The sequence below is a fragment of the Meriones unguiculatus genome, chromosome 20 (genome assembly GCF_030254825.1).
Source record: "Meriones unguiculatus strain TT.TT164.6M chromosome 20, Bangor_MerUng_6.1, whole genome shotgun sequence".
NCBI lineage: Eukaryota > Metazoa > Chordata > Mammalia > Rodentia > Muridae > Meriones > Meriones unguiculatus.
Genome location: NC_083367.1, coordinates 21296216 through 21319032, shown reverse-complemented (window position 1 = coordinate 21319032; position 22817 = coordinate 21296216). Strand labels below are relative to the sequence as shown.

The window sequence follows — 22817 nt, the reverse complement described above, 5'->3', positions numbered from 1 at the left end:
TTTCAGGTTGGTCCTGGATTCTCCCCAAAGCACCATGCCTACCATGAAAGAGCCAAACCAGTCTTTGAACAGTGAGATAGCCCTGCATCATACTGAAATCAATCTTACTACACGTAGGGTCGATAAACATAAGGCCCCTAGGGAAGCAGAGGGAGCATTGTTGACCTCAGCCAGTATGTCTCACTTCGTGAGAGTTCAGGACACCTTCCTCTGAACCGCAGAAAAGACTCTGAGTGTAGTCCAACTAGTTGGGAGACCCCTGAGAAAGGAAGGTACTGTTTTCAGCCTTCTCGTTGGCATTAAGTATGGAAGTCAAGACATCATTCATACTAGGTCTTTCTATCCCACCTAATCCCTGAGGCCAGGGGATCTTTAGGAGTTTGAGGCCAGCCTAGGCTAAGTAGTGAGACCCTGTCTCAAAAAACAAAGGAGGTTCCTGATGTGTGGCTTGTTTGTAGCTGATTTGGTGTGTGCTCGTCCTCGCTGCCTATCTCCTTCCGATAATTTGGGTTTCAGTTGTTCCAGGCTAATGCGATAAGGACACCGATCCTGTAGGGAAGGCTCCAGGCAGAGTCCTTGTTCCAAACCTCATCTGCAGAGCCGGCTACATAGAGGATTGTTCACCAGGGAGTGAACGACATCTGCTAAATGTCAGATGCCACCACGCTGGCCTTTAGGCTTCACTAGGAACACAGAAGCCATCTGCCTTGAGCTCACACATCCAACTCAAAAGTTCTCCCGCTCCCAAGCTTCCCCTTCCCAGGAGCAGAGCCTAGCGCCTGGCACCTGCTTCCTGTCCGCCTCCTTGGAAAACGCCCTGCTTTTCTCCCTGCCCCCTGGATGCCTCTGCACCCAAGGCCATTTGATTCCAAGGTCCATTCTCATGCCTCCCCATCTAGTGTCACATGTTTTGTTGGACAGAAGTAATAACAGCACGGGCTCTCGAGACAGTTAATTTAAAAATAAGATTAACGCCATTTTTCTTGCTCATCTTCAGGAGCTTTCCAAGTCACAACGCCAAGCTGCCGCACTTTTTTCAATCAGTTGTTCCCCTAGACATCATCTTCCTCCACTCCCGACTGCTGTGATGACAGAAACATGGGACCATCCCCAGGCCCCCTAGATCCTGCATTATCCTGCCCTGATTCACTCACCACTAACTCGGTTTTACCCTTTCCTCAGTTCCCTTTGTTGATGTGGCTAGCTCTCTCTTCCTCCTGAGATCTTCATAGTCCTTAAAGTTTAAGCCACACCTCTCCTATCTCTACATTGTCTCTCATGACCCTTGTTTAAAATTAACTCCACCCTGGTGATTCTCAAGTCTAGACTGTATACCCTTGACCTCAGTACCAACCGTCTCCAATACAGTCTCTAAATTTTGTGTTTGTTCATAGGTGCCCCATGTATGGTAGTCTGGAAATCAGAGGCCGACCCGTGTCCCTCGGGACGCTCCCCACCTTGGTTTTTGAGACAGGCTCCCTAATTTGGTCTGGATCTTCTAGGACGGCTGGCCAGCACGCCCCAGGAGCCTGCCTGTTTCTACCTCCCCAGTGCTAAGATTACAAGCACACCCCACCACGCCTGGCTTTGTTTGCTTTCCTGGGAGCTGCAGGTCCTCATCTTACAAGGCGAGCACTTCACTGACTTAAGTATCTGCCCTGCTTGTTCTCAGTATTCTTGGTACATCGCCGTCATGATACTCTGCTGTGACTTCAGTGTCTCCAGAACATCCCCACTAAGTTTTTGCCTTTGTCTTTCTCTTATCCATACAGGCTCAGTGTATCTCATTCTCTGCCTTGCCGTCACTGCCCACAGTTCCCAAATCTTTGCAATTCATTCCTGCCACCCTTACTTCCTACTTGCCTGACTCAGGCTGGGCCCTCAGATCTAAGAATGGCTTGGAATGGCCCTGTTCAGCTCAATTCCCCTTATACCGTGTCACTAGATAGTTACCTCATACAGGACCACTTTACACAGCTCTTCCTGGCTCAAACCCCTCTTTATTATCTTCCCCATCTCCACACACTGTGATGGTAAACTTACCCCTGCCCATCCTTATTCCCTGAGAGGTCCTTGAACACTTCCCTCCTTCTACCTCTTGCCACTATGGCTTTAATTTCAGAATGCTTAGATCCCCCCTTTCTAGCCTGTTGTCTGCCCATGTGATTCCCTGGTCCTGACCCACCGTCACTTCTGAAAGGCCCAGGTTGGGATCCTTCTCCATGGAATGTGCCCACGTGCCCTGGCTCAGTGGGCCTACCCTCTGGACGTCACTAGCAGCTGCTGGGGTTAGCATGAAGTATGAAACGTGGGAGGGCATATTGCAAGCCTAGGTCTTCAATCTGACGCACATATTTGATGGCAGGGACTTTGTCTTCTAGGTGTGTCTATAGGGGGTTTCCATGAAGTCTGTCGTGCTGAGTTACCTGTCCACAGATGACACCCCGTGCATGCTCTGCACTTGGTGGGCTGCAGCGCTTCAGTCGTCATGGTTGCTTGACTCCACTTCTGACGATGGGGCTGGACGGAAGAACTCCATCTGACTCCTCACACACTGCAGCATGTACGCATTTATCTGCGTGTCGTGTGTACGCAGTGTGTGGAGTTCAGCGTGCACACACGTGGAGGTGAGTGGAGACTGGGGAATTGATTTTCTCCTTCCACCTTTACAAGACTTCTGGGCATTGATGACAGGCTTACCAGGCTTGATGGCAAATGCCTTTACCCACTGAGTCTTCTCATTGGCCTTCAGTCGGTATTTCATAAATGCTTCTGAGTTACAAACTATTCCAACAGCAGGCAACACCCGAGCTCTTACTGTATGCTGAGCATTCGCTAGATACCTTCTCTGTGCTGCCCTTACTTGAGTCTTAGAAGAACCCTTTGAGGAAGGCACAGTTTCCCCATTTCACAGGAGGGAGTGACACCCGGCGAGGCTAATGAATGGATACAATCTCTACATGTAACAGTGAGGTAGTCACGTCACTACTGTTCCTATGAGGGGCTGTTTCCCTCCCTGCTTTTCACTGGACCCAGAAACAAGGTGGAATTTGATCATGTTAAATCACTGGTGGAGAATTTTTAAAAATTTGTGTTTGGTTCTTTTTCAAAGATTTATTTTAAATTGCACATGTATGTGCATATGAGTTTGGGTACCCACGGAGGCCCAAGGCAGGTTCCTGTGGAGCTGTGGGAACTAAACTTGGATCCGCTGGAAGCCGGCAGGCAATGTTAACCACTGAGCCATTTCTCCAGCCCCAAGATGCCTGGTCCTTAAGGAGGCAGCTCAGTATCTTTTTGTTGCTGTGTATAGTGTTGCTGGAACTGAATCCATGGTCTCACACAGGGCTAAGCAAGTGCTCTGTGATATTACATAAAGTATCCAGGTTATTTGAACACGAATGTAGGTTGAGAAGCCCCGGCGTGATGGTGCTAAACCTTCCCAGTACAAACCTTTCATGAACCATAATCCACAATGGGACAAAATGTTAACAAAAGCCTAATGATGGGGACTTGGGAATATACTGTGTGTGATGTAGGCTCAGAGAGGGAGAGAGAGGTGTTGGGGTGGGGTGGAGGCAGAGAAAGAGACAGACAGCCCATGGAGATAGGGGAAGACCTAGGGAGAAACAATATAAACCATTGGCTAACAATGTGTAGTTTGATCTTATGTAGATGCAGTATAAAAGAAACACTTAAGACATTGGAATTGAGAAAACTGTGTCTTAATACAGAGGGGACCGACTTTCCTCAAAATTTCCACAAAGGATTCAAAAGACTAATGACCTACCCTTGAAGTTAGGGTGTTCTAAAGATGATCGTGTTGCTGCCACAGGAGAAAATATTCAAGAGAATATTGCATAGTCTCAGATGCAACATGGTGCATCACACTTTTATTTTCACAGAGAAATCAAGACCGTTTTCACTTCACTGGAGACTTTCATGTGGGTAAAGTCACAACACTCACACATGCATCCTGCTTCCATCCCCTGCAGTAAGCACGTTCCTCAGTGCTCGGGAGGTTTTCCTTATTTCTCCATCCGGGAGCTGCAGGTCTTATCTTATCAACATGGGGAGGCTCACAAAAAATAGAATATTTGGCTCAAAAAATTCCCCAGACATGAGACCCACACGAGGGAGACAGAAAAGACAATGATATCCGTTAGGAGCCTCTCACAAATCTCTTAAGATAAGGAACGGCGTCTTTTTCAAGGTAACTTGGGATCTATCTTGGGGAAAAATACACGGTTTAAAATGTTCCCTTTCACGACTCTTTTTGTACGCCCTCTGCTGTCCCCAAGAAGCAATCTGGATCCCAGCTGTCCTTACACTGCTTGACTTGAGACAGAGTCTACTTTAAGTTGTAGTTGAAAAAACAGAGCAAAACAGAAAAAGAACTAAATTTTAACCCAGTCGTTTAGTTCCTCAGCACAAAGTAAGAATTCTCTGGACTTTGTCAAAGTGGCGTGTTGGCAATCTTTTTACTTTTCGAGTAAATATGACACAACAGATAGCTTTAGAACAAGCTAACATCACTACAATCCAGGCATGTGCAACTGGTGCCGTTCAGTAGTACATAAACTCCTCCAGAAAACACTCTAGGCCAGAAACTTAAGTTACAAAACACAGTCAATATGACAATTAGCACAGAGAATAGAAACCATTACTCTCAGATTCTGCACACTTAAAAAAAAAAAAAAAACTTTATACAACGATTGAAATTATGCATGTCTGATCAGATAGTTGGGGCATACTACAGAGAACCCTAAAAGGTTGTGGTCACATTTTGGTTTTGTTCCAGTGGTACACAGTCACATGAAAGGTTCTGTCTGTCCCGTGATAAACACTGGCCTGAAACACAACAGCTGCTTACTCAAAAATAGTTCAAAATGTGTTGCCTGAAACAATCCTTGACATTAGAATTCTAATTAGGATTACTTTGAAAGAGTCCTTCGGAATTTTGTGGAAATAGAAGTTAGGAAAGCTCAGTGTGTTTTGTCTGTTTTTTTTTCTTTGACACGAGTAAACAAATACTGGACTTAAAGTGCAGCTTCTCCCTCTTCTCTCTCTACCGCTCCCTCCCACGAGGCGGGCAGCTCTGGATCGATGTTCAGAATCTCCGCTGAAGGTTAACTCGGCGGGTGGGCGGCAGTCAGGTGCATTTGTCCCGAAAGTCAGCGATGGCCTTCCACAGCGAGCACAGCATCCCTCCCCTGTTTAAAGGCAGAAGGACAAGCTGAAGAGCTACTTGCCTGGAGCTGCCCTTGAGACAGAAAAGGGACTTGCTAGCTTTCAGCTCCTTCCGTGGGAACATGAAGATCCCCAGCTCATCAGGCCCTGTGTATGCTGGGAACACAGTATTTTCTCTCCACCCTTCATTCTTCTTTCCATTGCTGAAGGTGTCAAGGCACTAAACGTCATTTCACATTTTCAGCATTTTTGAAAAAAATTTTAAATTTAATTTACTTATCATTAAAGGTGTGTGCCACCACTGCTTGGAAGTGTGGCTGTAAGTTACAGACCTACCTGGGCAGGGAGAAAAAACTGACAAGAAATTGTACCAGACTACACAAAGTGTTTCGGCTGGTCAGCAAGGGCAGATCTACTGTTTGACCACAGGCCCATGAGCTACATTAGAGCATTTCTTCAAGGCAGCCTTAGAGTATTTGCATGACTTTGGTCTGCAATCTTATTTAAGAAATCTCTTCCAGTTGATTGTCACATAGTTACACAGAAACAGTTATTAGAGTCATTACAGTTCCCCCCAAATAGCCTGGCCCAACCACTTCAGTGTACTCAGAGGGTTGAAAGCCAGACACAGCCCTTCCTGAGCCTGCAGAGCTGGTCAGAGCCCTGCAGGGCAGGAACCCAGACTTCCTATTCTCAACCCGGGTTCTTTCCCGAGTGACAGCCAAGCGTAGGGGGGCAAACGGTACCTTAGTCTGAGGCACTTTAAATCATCTCGTGTGACGCAGTAGAGAACATCCACTAGCGTATAATCCTCAGCCAGAAACTGTAGGGAGAGCCGAGCATGTTTACAGTGAGACGCTTCACGAACTGGTAATAAGACGAGCAGGTTGCAATAATGCCAATAATTAACGCAGAGTCCCACAGGAAAGCCATAAAAAATGACCTTCTGGAATCACTAGAGGAAAAGCTTTCTGGTAACAGCATTTAAAGAAACACGTGCGGGCTGGAGAGGTGGCTCAGTGGTTAAGAGCACTGTCCGCCTTTCCATAGGTCCCGAGTTCAGTTCCCAGCAACCACGCGGGAGCTCACAGTCATCGGTACTGGAATTTGACGCTCTCTTCTGACATGCAGGTATACATGCAGACACAGCACACATACATAAAACAAAACCTTTTTAAAAAGTGTTTTGGAATATATGGAGTATAAATATTAATATACCGCAAAAGAAAAAAGAAAGAAACATCCATACGATTCCCATTGCTTACAGATTAGAAGTGATGCAGGTGTAGTCTCCCCTGTCATTACACAGGCCGCACACAGCTAGTGTCTGTACTGGACAAGTCCAGTGCTCCACAGCTCCCCATGTTCCCAAGTAAAGAAACAGTATTCTTGGGACATCATTCCCTATACTCAGTCTCTGTGGACTTGTTTTTCCATAGCCAGTAACAGGGACCTCCCCGCAATTCACTGCAAAGTCAGTCCTGGATGAAAATGGCGCTTTTAATTTTAAAGCAAATAAAAGGAACAGTGATTTAGTGGATTAATGTGATTTAGTGGATTTACTTACTCTCCCTTGATTGCGATTTGAGCCCAAGGGGATAAATATTTTGGGAGGACTTGTTTGGGTATACTGTTTTCTCTTAGCCAGAGAGTTATTTTAATTTAGTTAGCAGTGAATTGTTAAATGTTTATTTTTAAGGAGACCCTAAATTTTATACAGCCCATATATTGTGAAAATAAAATTTTATTTTAGTTACTTTAAATTGTATACCTAACTCTGAAGACAGTATAGTATTATTAAGAGGTCTTTTCTAGCAAATGGAAAACATTACTGTGTATGTATATGTATTTGTATGTGGGTGTGTGCACGGAGAGCAGGCATGGCTGGACTGCAGAGGACGGTACTGGATCCCTGGAATGTGAGTTACAGGTGGTTGTGAGCCGCCAGATGTGGGTGCTAGGAATCAACACCTGCAAGAGCAGCACACACTCCCGACTGGAGAGGCAGCTCTCCAACTCTCAAATAGTTCATCTCATGTATGTGTGTGTGTTACACATGTGGCCTTAAGACAAATGCGCCTCAGTTATCAGTAACTCTGTGATGCTGAGAGGACTTAGTCTGGGACAGATGTGATGTGATCTGTACAGAGTATTTCTGACATGATGTCACCAGCTACATCTGCTTTTGTCAAGTAGCGATTAATAGCCACTGCCTGGTGGAGATTAATAACGTTGCAAAACGATTAAAAATTTAACAATAGTAGCAGCAAGAGAAGGACATTTTTTTTCTTGTAGCTCTAGCTCTGTCTGTTCTTTACTCTTCCTTATTTTCAGTCTATAAACAACAGAATCCTCCGCGGTTACGGACAACAACGCTGTCCACCTGCCCTCCATACGCCTTGTACCCACCCAGAATGGACTTCCTTTCCTTGTCTGTCCTGTCTCAGTATACATGGTTGGCCTAGTTTATAGTATATATTCTTTTAGAGTAATTCATTGCCCTTTGGGAGAAACAGACAGACACACACACCTGGAAACTGTGTCAGAATTTGCTACTGTCAAACCTTTCCTTTTTTTTTTCAGACAGTAGAATTCATCTTTCCCTCCTAATCTCCTAATGTATGAGTCTGGGTGGGGGGCAGGACTGGCTCGGGCTTGCTCAGCAGTGTCTCCTGTGCCTAAGGTACCCAGCACATAGCAACTGCTCATCATTGTATAGAGACATGAAATACCATGGGGCCACAGACAGTGTCTCTTTACCCGGCTTATCGTGTCTTCGTCAGCTCCGTTTTCTCTCAGCCAGCCAGTGAGTTCAGAATCCACAGTCGTTGTGCCAGGAGATTTCAGGTGGCACACGGGAAGCCCAGGGACATCTAGAACCAAAATTGGGGCAGTCTTTAGCTTCACAGAAGTGATGTGGCATCCTCAGCATCTATGGAAATCTCTTGCTAATTTTAAATTATTAAAGACTGTCAGAGACTAATAGAAACTATTGAGATTGGCTGTATTTAAGGACAATATAAGTAAAACTCAGACCAGCTCCTCTACTAGTAAGTGGGAAGTCAGCAGTGACGCTGTAATGATATACCCAGTTTATACTTTCATATGGAACTTGTAGTTTCTTAGAATTAGCTGTTTACACAAATTATTCTTTGTATTTTTCATGCAACTAAGATGAACAGTTAGTGTATAATCATAGTTTCTTTTTTCATTATTTGTAATAATACAGAGGAGCCAAATACTTGAACTAATAACTGTAGATATAACTTCCTAGTAATTGGCAAATAAGATTCACCTGCAAGGGGCTGGAGAGATGGCTCAGAGGTTAAGAGCACTGCTTGCTCTTCCAGAGGTCATGAGTTCAATTCCCAGCAACCACATGGTGGCTCATAACCATCTATAATGAGATCTAGTGCCCTCTTCTGGTGTTCAGATGTACATGTATATATAATGAAATATATAAATATTTAAATAAATCTTAAATCTTTAAATTTAAGACACGCTGGGAAGGCAGCGTGCTGCAACTGAGATCTATATATAAATCTTAAACTAAGATTTATATATAAATCTTTATTTATATATAAATATATAAATAAATCTTAAAAAAAAGATTCACCTGCAAGTTCTCATAAAATGTATTTCTTTATGCTTTCAAAGTATGGCCTTTTCTTACTGTAAACTCATCCTATTTACGTCTCTTCAAATTAGAAGGGAGAAAAGCTGGAATATGCTGAATACAAATGCTAAATAACAAAAGTAGCATTATTTTATTTTGGCACTCTCATTGTGATCTCTCTCTCTCTCTCTCTCTCTCTTTCTGTTTGCTTGCTTTTGTTTCTCTGTGTAGCCCTGACTGTCCTAGAACTTGCTCTGTAGACCAGGCTGGCCTCAAACTCAGATATCCGCCTGCCTCTGCCTCCCAACTGCTGGGATTAAAGGCCTGTGCCACCACCACCCTCTGTCAGTTCACAAGTCAATGTATTAGCCCACTCCTAGGTTGCTTAGCCACCTGTATTGTCATCATTGGTCACGGCCACCAGGGGCCTGGGGTAAAAGCACCCCTCCCTGCCTCTTCTCTCTTGATCTCATTTCTGCTCTCTCTCCATTCTCTGTCAGAGCCCCTCCTCCATTTGTGTCTGTTTCTCCTTCCCTCCCTCTCTCCATCCAATATCTTTCATACCAGATCTGTCGTGTGTGTGTGTGTGTGTGTGTGTGTGTGTGTGTGTGTGGCGTATTTTTAAAGATATCTCAACACCCTCACTGTGAAATCTTTTAAAAAGAAAGACTAAAACAGTGGAAATACTTGTTTTCCTCAATAATGCAGTGTCTCCAAATAACTACGAGCATGCATTTTTGTGCTCATAGAAGATGATCAGTTACTACAGTTAAGAAGGAGAACTTTAAAAAGGCATTCTGGTTGGTCTAGGGACGGACAGCCTAACCAGGGTAACTTTGAAATTCTCTGCTGCTTACCTATGGGTTGGGACTTGAGCTTCAGGTATTTAATTTCTTGGTCTTTCTCTTCAATGGCTTGATGAAGAAGTGCCTGTAACTCTTTTTCTTTCCCCACTAATTCTTCAAGTAATCTGTGGGAGAGACTCAGGTTGGTTGTCGGGATAATAGAGCAGAAGGGAACAGCGATTCTCTAAGCCTGGGCTGCTTTTTCAAGCTACAGTGAGCACGAGGACTTTGTAAAAGTGGCTCTGGGCTGAGGTCAGAGAACGCATGCCTAATGAGCTCTCAGTCAGACATGTGACAGATCTGTGGAGACTTGCAATCATCCTCCTTTAATCTACGAAACAGAGTAAGTTAGGTGAGGCTCCTGGTGCCCTAGCTGGCATGAGACAGGGGCTCAGCAAATGTCGGTGGCTATTGTTGCAACTGCACTCATTACGGCTCTTTTCTCTCTCACTTCTGGGGGTGTGCAAGGTTAGTGAGGCATTTAAGGAGACAGCCATGTTCCCGGTACGCTCAGTCCCTACGGCGGCTCTGGCATACTCCCTCGCTGCAAAGATAGTTTCTGACATTCTCACATCGTTTTGCCCATGGAAGGCCCATGGGCAACTGAGAACCACCAGCGTCCAGCGTGTTTCTGGGAAGGAAGACTGCAGCTCACAGAGGCTGGTGTTCTGGTTCTTTAGAAGACTACCCGAGTAATTCTGATTCACAGTTCTACAAGCTTAAAATATATAATTACTGTGGCTGGAGAGATGGCGGAGTGGTTAAAAGCACCATGTTGTTCTCTAAGTTTGATTCCCAGCAACGACATGGCAGCTCAAAACCACCCGTAACTCCAGCTCCAGAGAATCTAACATCCTCTCCTGATCTCCGAGGGCACCAGACACACATGTGATGCGCAGGCATACATGTCAGCAAAACACTCATACACATCAAATAAACCTAAACAATAAAATCCACAACTATTAGCAAGACCTTTACGACAGATTACTGCATGGCCTTAGCTCTCATGCATCTCATTTTTGGACCACTGATAGCCTTATTTCAGGACTGTGCATAGCCGAACGTTTGTTTCCGTTGACACGCTGGGAAGGCAGCGTGCTGCAACTGAGAGATAAGCCTGGGCCTGTGGACTGGCTCAGCCACCCACTTCCTGTGTTCACCGTAGACGCATTTCCAATGCTTCTGTGCTTCAGCTCTCTCGTTTGTTAAAATGAAATGGAAAACTTCTAGGAAGGATTACCGTGAGAATTTCATGAGACAACATATATAAAATACCAAGCATAAGAAATGGTTCCTATCCTGAGCCCCAAGATCTACTCTATCCAGCACCCAGAGATGAGGCCCTTGTGAAGGGCAGGGATCACAGTACAGTTGGCAGCAGGGCTGGGACAAACGTGAGGCACAGTAAGAGAGTGAGGTGGGTTGAAGAGGATACATCAGCAAAGATACCAGCAGAGAAAATCCCGTGCACAGTTAGTTAAGCAGCATGGGCCAAAAGCAAGGCCAAAGGGGGACACTCCATCAACCCCAGCACCAACGACAGTCGCAGAATGGCAAGATGCTCCGGGGGAAAGTTAAATGGGCAATTTTTGGTCTGGACCTCTATCTACCTTGCTGATTTATGGACCTAGAGGAAAGTGACGGCAGATTGCTATTGCCTTCTCAAAGGACATGGGCATTTTCTGGAACTTACTTGGGCCATGCAGAATCCTTTCATCTTTAAAAGCCAGAACTTTACACTGGAAGCACAGGCTTGCCAGGCCACCTCCACTGTCCCAAGGCCAGCTTTGGGACCACTCGCCTGAAGTGTGTATTTAGCCCATGGATTTAATGTCACCGCCAAGTTAGTTGGCAGGAAAATACAGTACAAGAATGACAGTTGTCTTCTGAAAAGTATGGCCAGAAACTACCATGAGGCCAGCATTCTCACTTGGGTGAGCACATTGATGAGGCAGGCCTCAGGGCCATTCTAGAATTGCAGGATAGGGAGGCTAGATGACCAGAGCCTCCTGAGTTAATATTAAGAGCCCATGCAAGAACTGAGTTTTCAGAACATTTTATTAAGTGTATTCTTGGGCCATCTGCTTTTCTTCCTGTCACTTAGAATTACTGATGAACTAATAATGAGCAGCAGCTGGGTGTAGCTGATTTAGATCCATCAGTAATTCTCACAGTCATAAATTTAAGATTTTTATGTATGTGTATGCATTTGTGTGTGTTCACGAGCATTTTGTGTGTTTGTATGTGTGTGTGTATGTGTATGTTTGAATCCCACATCACATGTCTTTCTCAATTGCTCTCCATCTAATTTTTTTGTGTGTGTCAAGGTCTCTCACTGACCTTGGAGCTCACAGATCCAACCAGATGGCTGGGCACCAAAACTCACAGATCCTCTGGCCCTCACCTCTGCTGGGCTAGGATTACAGGCATGTGCTGCTGTGCCCAGCTCCTGTGTGTGCACTGGAGACTGACCTCAGGTCTGCATGCTTGCACAGCAAGCCATCAGCCCCTAAACTTAAGATTTTTAACACTACAGTTACACCCTTTGCTAAAATACTCAAACACACACACACACACACACACACACGCACACACGCACACGCTGCAGTGGAGGGGGCAGGGCAGGAAACCAGGGTCTTGGACATGCCAGGCAAGCATGCTATCACTGAGCTACACTCCCATAACAACATTCAACTGAAGGTAAGTGTAGGTAGTCGTTTGTAATCTTTGTTCTTGGGAAGTAGGGGCAGGAGAGCAGGAGTTCAAGGGCATCCTTAGCTACATACTGAGTTTAAAGGCCAGCCTGGGCTACAGGAGACCCTGCATAAAAGGAATGGAAAAAATATTAAATATTAAGAAATAATAACATTCAACTAAAAGCATAAAAGGAATAAGACAGACACTGTCCATGCTTGATGCTGCCTGGTGCTTTTAATAAAGCACCCACCCTTCTTCAAATAATCTGTAACGGAAACACTATGCATCTCACTTTTCTGAAGGTCAGGGGAATTGGTAGGAACTACTGTTAAAAAGGAAACAGGAGGCTGGTTATCCTTAGATTTCACAGACTCAACTCCTAGCACGTAGAGAAAACACATAAATGTGTGGATTGTTACAAAATGGTATCTATGTAGGAATGTAATAAAGAAGCTCAGCAAATCCTTCCCTATAGAGACAGATGGAACTTGAGCAGCAGGACTTCAGGTGGAGCTGAGCAGACCTCTGAAAGCACCTGTGATGGCTTGAAGACAGTAGCTGGGAACCAGGGATCCAGGTAACTACAGAGGTCATAAACATGGCAGACAGAAGGCAGGGCCAGATAACGAGCAAACAAGCCAAGGAGAAACAAGAGAGCCACACACACTCCTGGGATGCGTTCAGAGAGGTAGGAACGACGGACATGCTGGGGTGGGCAGACAGACAAGCAGACTCTTTGCTAAACAGAGTAGCTTTCCTGCAGAATCATTTTGACCAGAAACCATGGTTAGGCAGGGTTGGAGCAGAAAAGTGATTTGGGAGGCTTCCTCCTCCAGAGACCAGAGCCAGGGTTCCAGAATCAGCTGCAGTCAGGACTGGGCAGCAGGCTAAAAGGACTAAGTAAGTGGCCGCTACAAGAAAGGGCTGGAAGAGGAGGAACAAGGCAGAGCTGGGTGTCAGAGGACAAGGCTGGGGTGTGGACATCAGAGCCAATGTCACCGCACTGGAAAACGTTTCCCCATGGAAACCACCAAAGATAAGTAGGCGTGGATAATGCTAGGAACAACAATGCAGTTTAACTTTTAAAACTTAAACTTACAACAAGAAACATTACTACTGTCACCCTGGTCAACAACTGAATAGTCAACTAAGGTTTCCAAATATTTGAACATGCTTTATTGATTCACTAAAAAGAAGTCTTCATTGTAGACCCAGAGCCATAAAGTCAGTGTCCCACCTGTCAACAGGGACCAGCACAGGAAGCTGTAAATCAGAAGGACTCAGACTTTGAACTGAGCCACCATCTGGGAAGAACAGGAAGTGCTCACTGCTCACTTGGTAACTGAACTGCCTGGGTTCTCTGGTACCAGATCCTCAGCAACTGACCGCTGTACTGTGACATACTGCACACAGAACAGTCACAAGTGTGGCCAGTTACCTTCAAGCTCCCGAGCGTAAAGTTTAGCTTTGTCCCTTTGAATATAAGAGCTCTTCCTGAAAGAACTAGATACCCCAAATCATGGGTGCTCTCTGTTCTCTCTCCTCCGTCTAGTGCCTGAGTCCATTTCCAAGAGGGCTCATGAGGTAACAACTCAGTTGTTCTGTAAATCCCCATGCACTTGGGACAAAGCAGCAAGCAGATGAGCTCAGCCTGCTGGAGGCAGAGAGCACCACCTCCCAAGGCGCTGACATCAAACCCTCCTGCTTTACAAGAAGAGCAGTTAACTTTCTACGACAGGGGGACAGAATCTTCATGTGTGTTCTGTGGGTCAGACTTTTAAAGTAGGCCCAAATTATTCACTTTTAATAGAATTAAGAAAAAAGAAGAAAGCAATCCACACCCTCACATTACCTATTAGTTTCTATTTTCATCCTTCCGAGCTGCACGTTCAGCGACCGGTGAGCGCTCTGGGAATCGTGGGAAACAGTGGAGCTGAGTGTGCTCACGCCTGAGGTAGCCACGGCATCCTCAACCACGGCCTGAGGCCTTCGGACACTTTGATTCGAAGGCGATTCCTCGTGTTCCTCTTCAACATCCAAGTCTTCTGGATCAGCAGTGTCACTCTCAGATGCAAGGCTGAAATGTGGCCTCAACTCTACGTGGCAAAACATAGTGTTAATTAACTATGACTGATCGACTCCTTGGCTTCAGGCAGTAAGATGTCCCAGGCCTCCCCGACCCCCCATGCAATCTACTCAAACTGCTTTCTCGAGGGAAGGCGGATTTCTGTGCAATTGATTGGATTTGTTCTTCCAACGGGAGCAGCTCTAAAGAACATTGCTAATGCAGGAAGTACGCCTGTATTATCATTTCTCTTTAACTCCCCAAGGCCACTCTGGTTTCTATGCTCAGCATTTCTCTGCCTGGCTACCACTGCACTTGAGAAGTCACAGGAGATACTCAGTGTTCCTGGTGCCATTCACGACAGCCTGAGAACAGAGGACTCCCACTGCACTCTGTTCTGTGGGAGTGCTTTGGAACAGGAAGAGCCAACACTTCTTAAACGTTCATTCGGAAACAATCTTACAGTAGCAGAGAAGTTGCATAATACAAGAGAGATCCTTTGTCCCTCCCAGAAGCTCATCCTAACCTTAACACCTTAAATGATTTCGGAACTAGTGTCCAAAGCAGGAAGTCACCACTGACGGTATTAACGAGTCTCTCTCTCTCTCTCTCTCTCTCTCTCTTTCTCTCCCCTTCCCTCCCTCCCTTTCATTTTTTAAAACAGGGTCTCATTATGTGACTTAGGCTGGCTTTATAGTCCCCAGCATCCTGCCTCAGCCGCCCACCTGCTGGGATGGCAGGCTTGCCCAGCAGCATAACCCTGAAACTGTGACTAGTTTTCCTGTTGAATATGTCTCTCTTCTGTTTTGACATTCTCTCACTGCAGTGAGGTGTCTGCACTCCTCATCTCTTCCAACCTGTGACTAGTATTCCTGTGCTAACTCTCCAGACTTTCCACTTTGTCCCCTCACCCCCATTTGCCTTAGTTTTTTGTTCAGGTAGGGTCCCTGTAGCCCAGGTTAGCCTTGAACCCACGAATCCTCCTGAGTTTAGCCTCCCAAGAACTTCCCACTTTTGAGGACAGGTGTTCAGATATTTTATACCATGCCCTTTACTCTAGATAAACTCCCATGATCAAGTAGAGACTGCATTTTTTGAAGGAAAAAAAAAAAGATGCTGGGTCTTTCCTTGGCTGAGGAAGCATCCTTGTTCTTCCAGCCCAGAGCTGCTGTTTCCAGACTCTGCAGGGAGAGACTTGGAAGCCATCCACTATCCCGAGTCACTGTTTCGCTGCCTCCTTTCAGCAGTCACTGACAGCCCTCGCCTGCAATCCTTAGTGCCTGTGTGGTAGTGATTTTTCTATTTCCTTCACTCCCTGTACTGGCTGGTTTTGTGTGCCAACTTGACACAAGCTGGAGCCATCAGAGAGAAAAGAGCCTCGGTGGAGGAAATGCCTCCAGGAGACCCACCTGTAAGGCATTTTCTCAATTAGTGATCAGTCAGGGAGGGCCCAGCCCATTGTGGGTGGAGCCATCCCTCGGTTCTATAAGAAAGCAGGTTGAGCAAGCCACGGAAGCAAGCCAGGTAAGCAGCACCCTGCTGAGGCCTCTGTACCAGCTCCTGCTGCCATGATCCCGCCCTGTTTGAGTTCCTGTCCTCACTTCCTTTGGTGATGAACAACAATGTGGAAGTGAAAGCCAAATAAACCTTTTCCACCCCAACTTGCTTTTTAGTCATGGTTTTCAGCACTGCAATAGAAACCCCAATTAAGATATTCCCTCTAAATTTTCAAGTAGAATTTTATTATAGCCCAGGGCCGACTCTCGCATGTACTTAGTTACTTAATTATTCTTCTCACCCTGGACTACAATACTAACAGGTATTTCTCCTGTTAGGTCTGCTACAGTTTGGGTCTTAAGTGTTCCCGGAGGTCCAGGTGGTAAATGCTCAACACTTAGTGTGGCGCTGCCTGGAGGGGATGCAAGCTTTAGCAGCCAGGGTCAGCGTGGGGTATATGTCACTGTGGGCTGTGGAACCCGGGCTCTTGCTTTCCGTCTCTTTTGCTTCCCAGCCAAGAATGAAGAGGTTTTATTCTGCCAAGCTCTCTCACTAGGATGTGCCACCACAAGCCCAAAGAAATTGGCCAGTCATGGCCAAAATAAACCATCTCTCTTATGATCTGCTTATCTTGGGAATTTTCTATGATGATAGAAAATTACCAACACGGATGGATAACCCAATATGATGTTTACTTCATTTCATTTTGCTGTTTAAATTTTTGCAGCATGGACTTGTGGGAATTTCTACCAGTTAGAGCTAGCATCCTTCCAGCAACCCCTGTCCTTAACAGCCTTCCTTACTTTCTGCCACCACAAGATGTCTCAGGGTTGTTTTTCTACCTCAGGCATGAAATCTACTACTTCAGCAACAGCCCAAATTCCATCTATTAGAAGATGGGTGTTTAGGAACTATAACCTAGGTCCACACATTCTTAGGAATTATTGGTAGTAAAGACGCAAACCAACCTGTTCTCTGAGAACAGAGAAGGAATTCCACAGCTTGGAAGGATTCACATTACTTAAATATTGGTGACATTCTACAACATTTCCTATCGATCCTCTCAGGTTTCTCTTTCCTCCCTTAGAATGCAGGTATAGAGCACAAGAGCAACACATGTTCCTAACTCATGCATGCAAGTGTCCTTGAACTGACCATGTAGTGGCAGCTCCATTTTACATGCCCACCGGACAGAGGAGTTGTGCTTAGAAGTTTTTATTACTGAATCAGCTGTCCAGGTACTTCAGCGGTTTGTCTTAGCGTCGGGAGACACTCCTGATCACTTTACAAACGTCGGACCAACACTCTGCCTTTTGTGTTTCACTGCCAGCACAGCTGGAGTGTGCTTAGGCCAACGATTTCTGCACCCAGCCATGCATCAAAATAGCTTGAGAGCAGGACCCATATTGAATTTCTATAGCTAGGGTATAGAGGATTTTTTTTTCAGAGCCATAAAAATATTCCCTATGATATCTAATGGTGGGGAGACATCCTTCTATCGGTCAAACCTGAACAGCATAGATTGTACAGGTCTGAGAGTGAGGCAATGTGTCTCCCTAGGTTACTATGATACGTTAGTACAAGTTCGTCAATGGTAATAAATGTGCCTTTCAGGGAGGGAATGTTCATTTTGGGAGAGGTTATATGCATGTCAAGGCAGAGAGCATATACGAAATCACACCTTTCTTCTCCATTTTGTGATTAATCTAAAACTTAAAAAAAAAAATTCAAATCCAATTTTTGGTCCTTAACTCCAAAAGTCTATTGCCAATTGGTCTGAGAAGGGCTCAAGGACTGTGATCTTTGCTGAATTCATTGGAAGACTTTAGAATCACTGGTTAAAAACAGTAACAAGGAAACATATTTGTGGGCACAGATACCTATACACTGAAATTCTTAACTATTTAGGGCATCTTATAGTTTCTAGTTTTTCTTCATGCCTAAGCAAATCTTCCTCCCTCATGGAGACCATCCTGCTCAGTGTATCGCTGTGCACCCTGGATGTACTTGATAAATGTTATATGGTGACTGTGGTGGTCAGAATGAGGATACCCACCCTGCCCCCATAAGCTCATGTGTTTGGGAGCCTGGTCTCTAGTTGGTGACACTCTCTGGAAGGCTTAGGAGGTGCGGTGGCCTTGCTGGAGGGAGTATGTCACCAGGAGGGCTTTGAGAGTTTAAAGACCTGAGCCGCTTCAACGTTGCTGTCTCTGCTTCATGCTTGTGGTTCAAGATGTGAGTGCTCAGCTTCCTGCTTCAGCCGCCATGCCTGCTTTCTGGCATGCCTCCCACCATAACAGTGGTGGGTGCACTCTGGAGCTCAAAGCCCAGACAAACCCTTCCTCCTCTAAGTTGCCTTGGTCACAGTGTTTTATCACAACACAAGAAGAGTAGGCAAGACAGTAGCTATGAAACGACTGTTAAAACAAGGCAACAAGTGCTCTTCAGAACACCAAAGGAACACCAGGAATGAAATGACAGAGGCAGAACAACCCAAAATATATATGCACCAAGTATTTCTACACAGTAATCAAATAGTTCTGACCTGGAACCAGGATGGTAATAGCCGTTTGCACAGCCTTTCGGATGATACTGTCCAAGGCAAACATCCAGTGCGGCTTGATGTTATGATTCCGAAGAACTTTATTGACCTGGAGAAACAGTGACTTTCAGTCTATTTTTTTACATTATTTATTATACTCATGGAGTTGGGGGAGGGAGATGATTGTGTATTTGTGTGTGTGTGTGCACACGCATGCATCTGCATGTCAGTGTGTGGATCTACACATGTGAACATCAGAGGACAACTTGTGGAAGTCGGTTCCTTCCTTTCACCACGTAGGTTCCCAGTGCTGAGTTCAGGTCATTAGGCTAAGGGCACCTTTGCCCCCGGAACCATTTCCCTGGCCTGGTCTGCATTAATTTTTAATTGCAAATAACCCAGCACTTGGGTGACCTATCCGCAGAAGCAACCAAAAGCCGCCTTCACGTCTCTCGCAAGCAAAGACTGCCACTTCAAATTAAAGTTGAAAGCTAGACATGCTAGCATACACGTGAAGCCCCAATGCTCAGGAGGCTTCGGCAGGAGGATCATGAGTTTGAGGCCAGCTTGGGCTATTAGATCTGGATGCAAATAAAACAAAATAAGGAAATAAAATGGAAAGAAAACCTCTCCAATTAAAAGTGAGCATTTCACTGAGGCTAGTGGGAAGGCCTCTGGTGAGATGAGAGTGCCGCATCTTTTGTACTCAGGATGGCTGGTGGAGGGCCTAAAAGCAGGGAGGACTCAAGGGGTTTCCAGTAAAGACAGCCCTCTCCTGCAACGTCAGGACTGTTGCTCAGCACAGACAGACGCTTGGGCATGTTCATGATTTGGAGGATTAAAGGGGGAGGGGGTAAGAATTAGCATTTGTGTATGACCTGCATTTTGTCACAATCCTGTTTTTTTTTTTTTTTTTCTTTTCTCCTCACCGTTGCTTATGCCTCTCCTTACAAGGAAATAATCTAGAATATTCCAGAAAGCCTATTCACACAGACACACAAAAATGTTTGTTGTTAAGGCGACTTTTTACAGTGACTGGTAAATGGCCCACCCACCTAACTAGACAATGAGATAGACACACACCTGGCCTTTCTGGTCATTTTAATAACTATTGTGAAATACACATACTATAACATTTCCAGTGTTAATCATTTCTATTTGCTCAGTTTAAATAATGTAAAATCCGTGATTTTTTTTTAACCACCCCAGGTACCACGTACCCTCACATTACCCTGCTGTGGGCAATCGTCCACCCTTAGAGCTCTGTCTCTTACAGCACTGGAACTCGGGACTCACTCAGATCTGGGTACTCAACAGTCCTACATGCCCGACCTGCCTCTGCCTCTGTGGTCTAACTGCTCTCGGCACCTCTCTGAAGTCGGAGGATGAAGCATTTGGCCTTTGTGAGCAGCTTGTTTGGCTTAGCATGGTGTTCTTAACGATCCATGTTACAGCCTGTGTCAGAATTTCTTTCTGGAAGACTGAACAGTGTCCCCTGCATGTAATACTGTGTGCATTAACTTTTCAAAGACAAAGTCTTGTCATAAGGTTATGGGAGGCGTTTAATACTGGGATTGAGTCCGCCACTTCCTGAATGACAACGGCAATTATGGAGACAGGGCAATTATGGAGACAGGGCTATGGGGAGGCTGGTAGAAGCTGGGAAGTGGTGGCTGAGCTGCAAACTCATGCCAAGAGCTGGAACAACAGTATGTTAGTCTCTCTCTTGGCCCGGTCTTGTCAGAAGCACCCCATTCAGGAGAGAGTCGGCCTGAGGACTTCCTCAGGGTGGTTGCTCCCAAGGGAATAACTAATCCTTGGACCTCGATTGTTCTGGGAAATCCTTTCAGTGGGTTTAAAATGCCTCCATTTCTTAAATGGACTGACCTACTTATGTGGCTGGCCAGTGTATCATTTAGGAAACTGGAGTCTTTCTCTAAGTGTGAATCCTCCATAGCCGTGACCTGCCCTACACAGCCCGTCACCACGCAGCGTATTGCTCAATGCTGCGTGACACAGCATGTTACCCAATGAGAACAATGGGCAGGGATCGAGTTGAGCAGGGGTGAGTTAGCTGCATTTCTGTGTCTGACCTGGGCCTGAGGCCCAGGGTTACAGCTAAATAGCTCCCACTCTGAATTCTCCAGCCAACTGGCTTTCCAACCTCTCGCCTTTCCAACCTTTCCAACCTCTTGTATGTGGACAAGCACAAATTAGCTAAATCATTTCACTCTACTTCAGATGGCTGGGTTTCCACAGTTGCAGCAAAGCATGGCCTAGCATTTGATGTTAGTGACGGATGTTGCCAGCTGCTTTCATACTGTGGCCTCAGTCCAGTCAGGGCTCTGGCCCCTGCTCATCACACAGCAGAAAGACCAAGGAGACTCCACTCAGAACACCAGTGGCTGCTGAATGATGAAATCTTAGTTTTAAATGTAGGGTCATCTGTTACTTCAAATACAAATGTCAAGAAACTCTCTAACAAAGGAGCAATGATACTTTTAAGAGTCAATTTTAAACATTCAAATGAGACCATAGGGTGCAATTCCACAGTTACATCACAAGCCTCATAGAGATACCATTTACTTCTATCTCCCACACATCATCAGAGTGTCTGAGCGTGGCTTAAGGTCATCTGGGCCACAAAGGTCTCCAGAGAATCCTTACTCAAGAGTAACTGGAAGGAAGGGGAGGAATCACCTACCAAACAAGTGAGCATCGTGCACCAGTGCATTTTCCTTAATGGCCACTAGATGGCACTTCTTGTACAGCATTACAAAACATCCTAACAGTAAGCTGCTTCTGAGGCCACCAAAATCAACAGCAACCCACAATATGACGCTAGGAGGACCCCAGCCATGGGAGTGTTTTCCAGTCTCACTGTTCCCATGGTACTTCAGTCGCTTGGGTCTCTTATCTTTGGGGGGCTCAAATGAAAGGGGAGAGAATTTATCCAATTTTCCAGCTACCACTCAGCAGGGTCTGTGGGGCAACCCAGCACCGGGCCGCCCCGTACTCACCGCGTCCTGGAAGCTAAAGAGGACCACCTGCACCTGGCTGATGCCGTGGCTGTCGAAGTCCAGCTCTAGCTTCAGCTTCGACAGCGTAGTGGCTATGATTTTTCGGTCGGTTGACCTCACGAACTCCCTGAGGCTCGCGATGAGGGTCGTGATGTGTTCCCACTTGAGTTTAGGCTCTTCAGCACCCTGAAAATAAAAGCCCACAAGGCCTCACTCACTCTGTACCACACACAGCCACCCTAAATTTCCCGTTCTCACAGTCTTTTCTCAGGAGAACTGAGCTCCAGGAGGTCTCCTGCTAATGGCAAAGAGCATGTCTTGAACTCTGTGGCTCCTGAGAGCAGCCATCCCTTCTGCAGCAGTAACCAACCTTTGGAGAAACAGCACTCACCCCCCCCCCCCCGCCACACACACACACACACACACACACACACACACACACACACACACACACTGGTCTGCAGCCAGGACAAAGGTACGCCAAGCTTTGCCCAAAGGGGAATGAGCTGAGGCAGTGAGAATCCTGGTTTCAGAAGTTTTAATTGGGACACTAAAGTGAGATAGAGGCACGGAGCCATAGACTCTTAACCTCAAAGGCTCAGAAAGGTCATGAAATAGGGTCAGGAACGTGTCCAGCGATAAGGGAGTCGACGAAGGGGAGCTAAGAATGACAATGGGTAGGGAAAAGAGAAGTAGACGGAAGCAAGAGAAAAGATAGAACCATCGGGGCTTTAAGTCTGCTGGACTCACAGGCCAGGTTCAGCCAGGCTCCCAGGGCTACTTCTTTCAGGGTCCTGTGTATCTTCCCCAACTGCCTTTAACATGAATTCCTTGTCATAACAGGGGCTGGCTCAGAGACCACCATTGAAGCCAGGCCTTAACAACAACTGGGTAATCAGTTGGAAAATTTTATATATTTAAATAGATCTCTCTTTCAAAGTGAGTTGTAATTTTTTTTTACTTTGGCAAGGCACACTGCACTGTAAAGAGAACCTAAGTTAAAGGTTTATCCATTTATCCTCATCTAACTTCGTTTCTTTTATTTTATTAACCTCATTTCTATTTCATGTTGCATTTTTGTAGTGTATTGTTAAAATTAAGTTTCTCCACTGGGCCAATGAAATTCCAATTATTAGAACTTCATCAAAAATTCTAGATAGCACCACCAAGAGATTTCTCTACATATAGTCTTGATTTGGGAGCTTGGTTCCATGTTTAAATTCTCACGAGAAAAGCCTAAATTGAAAGGCCTAAAGGCTGTCATTAAAGAAACATTTTAAAATTACACTGAGAACAATTATACGCTTTGTTTTTTTCTTACCACAAACTAAACAACAGCCAGAGG

At 45.5% G+C, this 22817-nt stretch overlaps 1 protein-coding gene across 3 annotated transcripts in view; it reads right to left on the bottom strand.

Moving 5' to 3' along the window:
• Positions 1–3861: 3861 nt before the first annotated feature.
• Positions 3862–22817, bottom strand: part of Map3k5 (mitogen-activated protein kinase kinase kinase 5) — a 189191-nt gene continuing 170235 nt past the window's right edge. For all 3 annotated transcript variants that reach the window (XM_060373479.1, XM_060373477.1, XM_060373478.1), the window contains 7 exons: positions 21473–21658; positions 18456–18561; positions 14201–14444; positions 9664–9776; positions 7951–8063; positions 5937–6013; positions 3862–5213 (listed from right to left, as the gene is read on the bottom strand). In XM_060373479.1, coding sequence (XP_060229462.1) covers positions 5153–5213; positions 5937–6013; positions 7951–8063; positions 9664–9776; positions 14201–14444; positions 18456–18561; positions 21473–21658 — 900 coding nt within the window. In that variant the 3' untranslated portion in view covers positions 3862–5152. The remainder of the gene's footprint in view (positions 5214–5936; positions 6014–7950; positions 8064–9663; positions 9777–14200; positions 14445–18455; positions 18562–21472; positions 21659–22817) is intronic.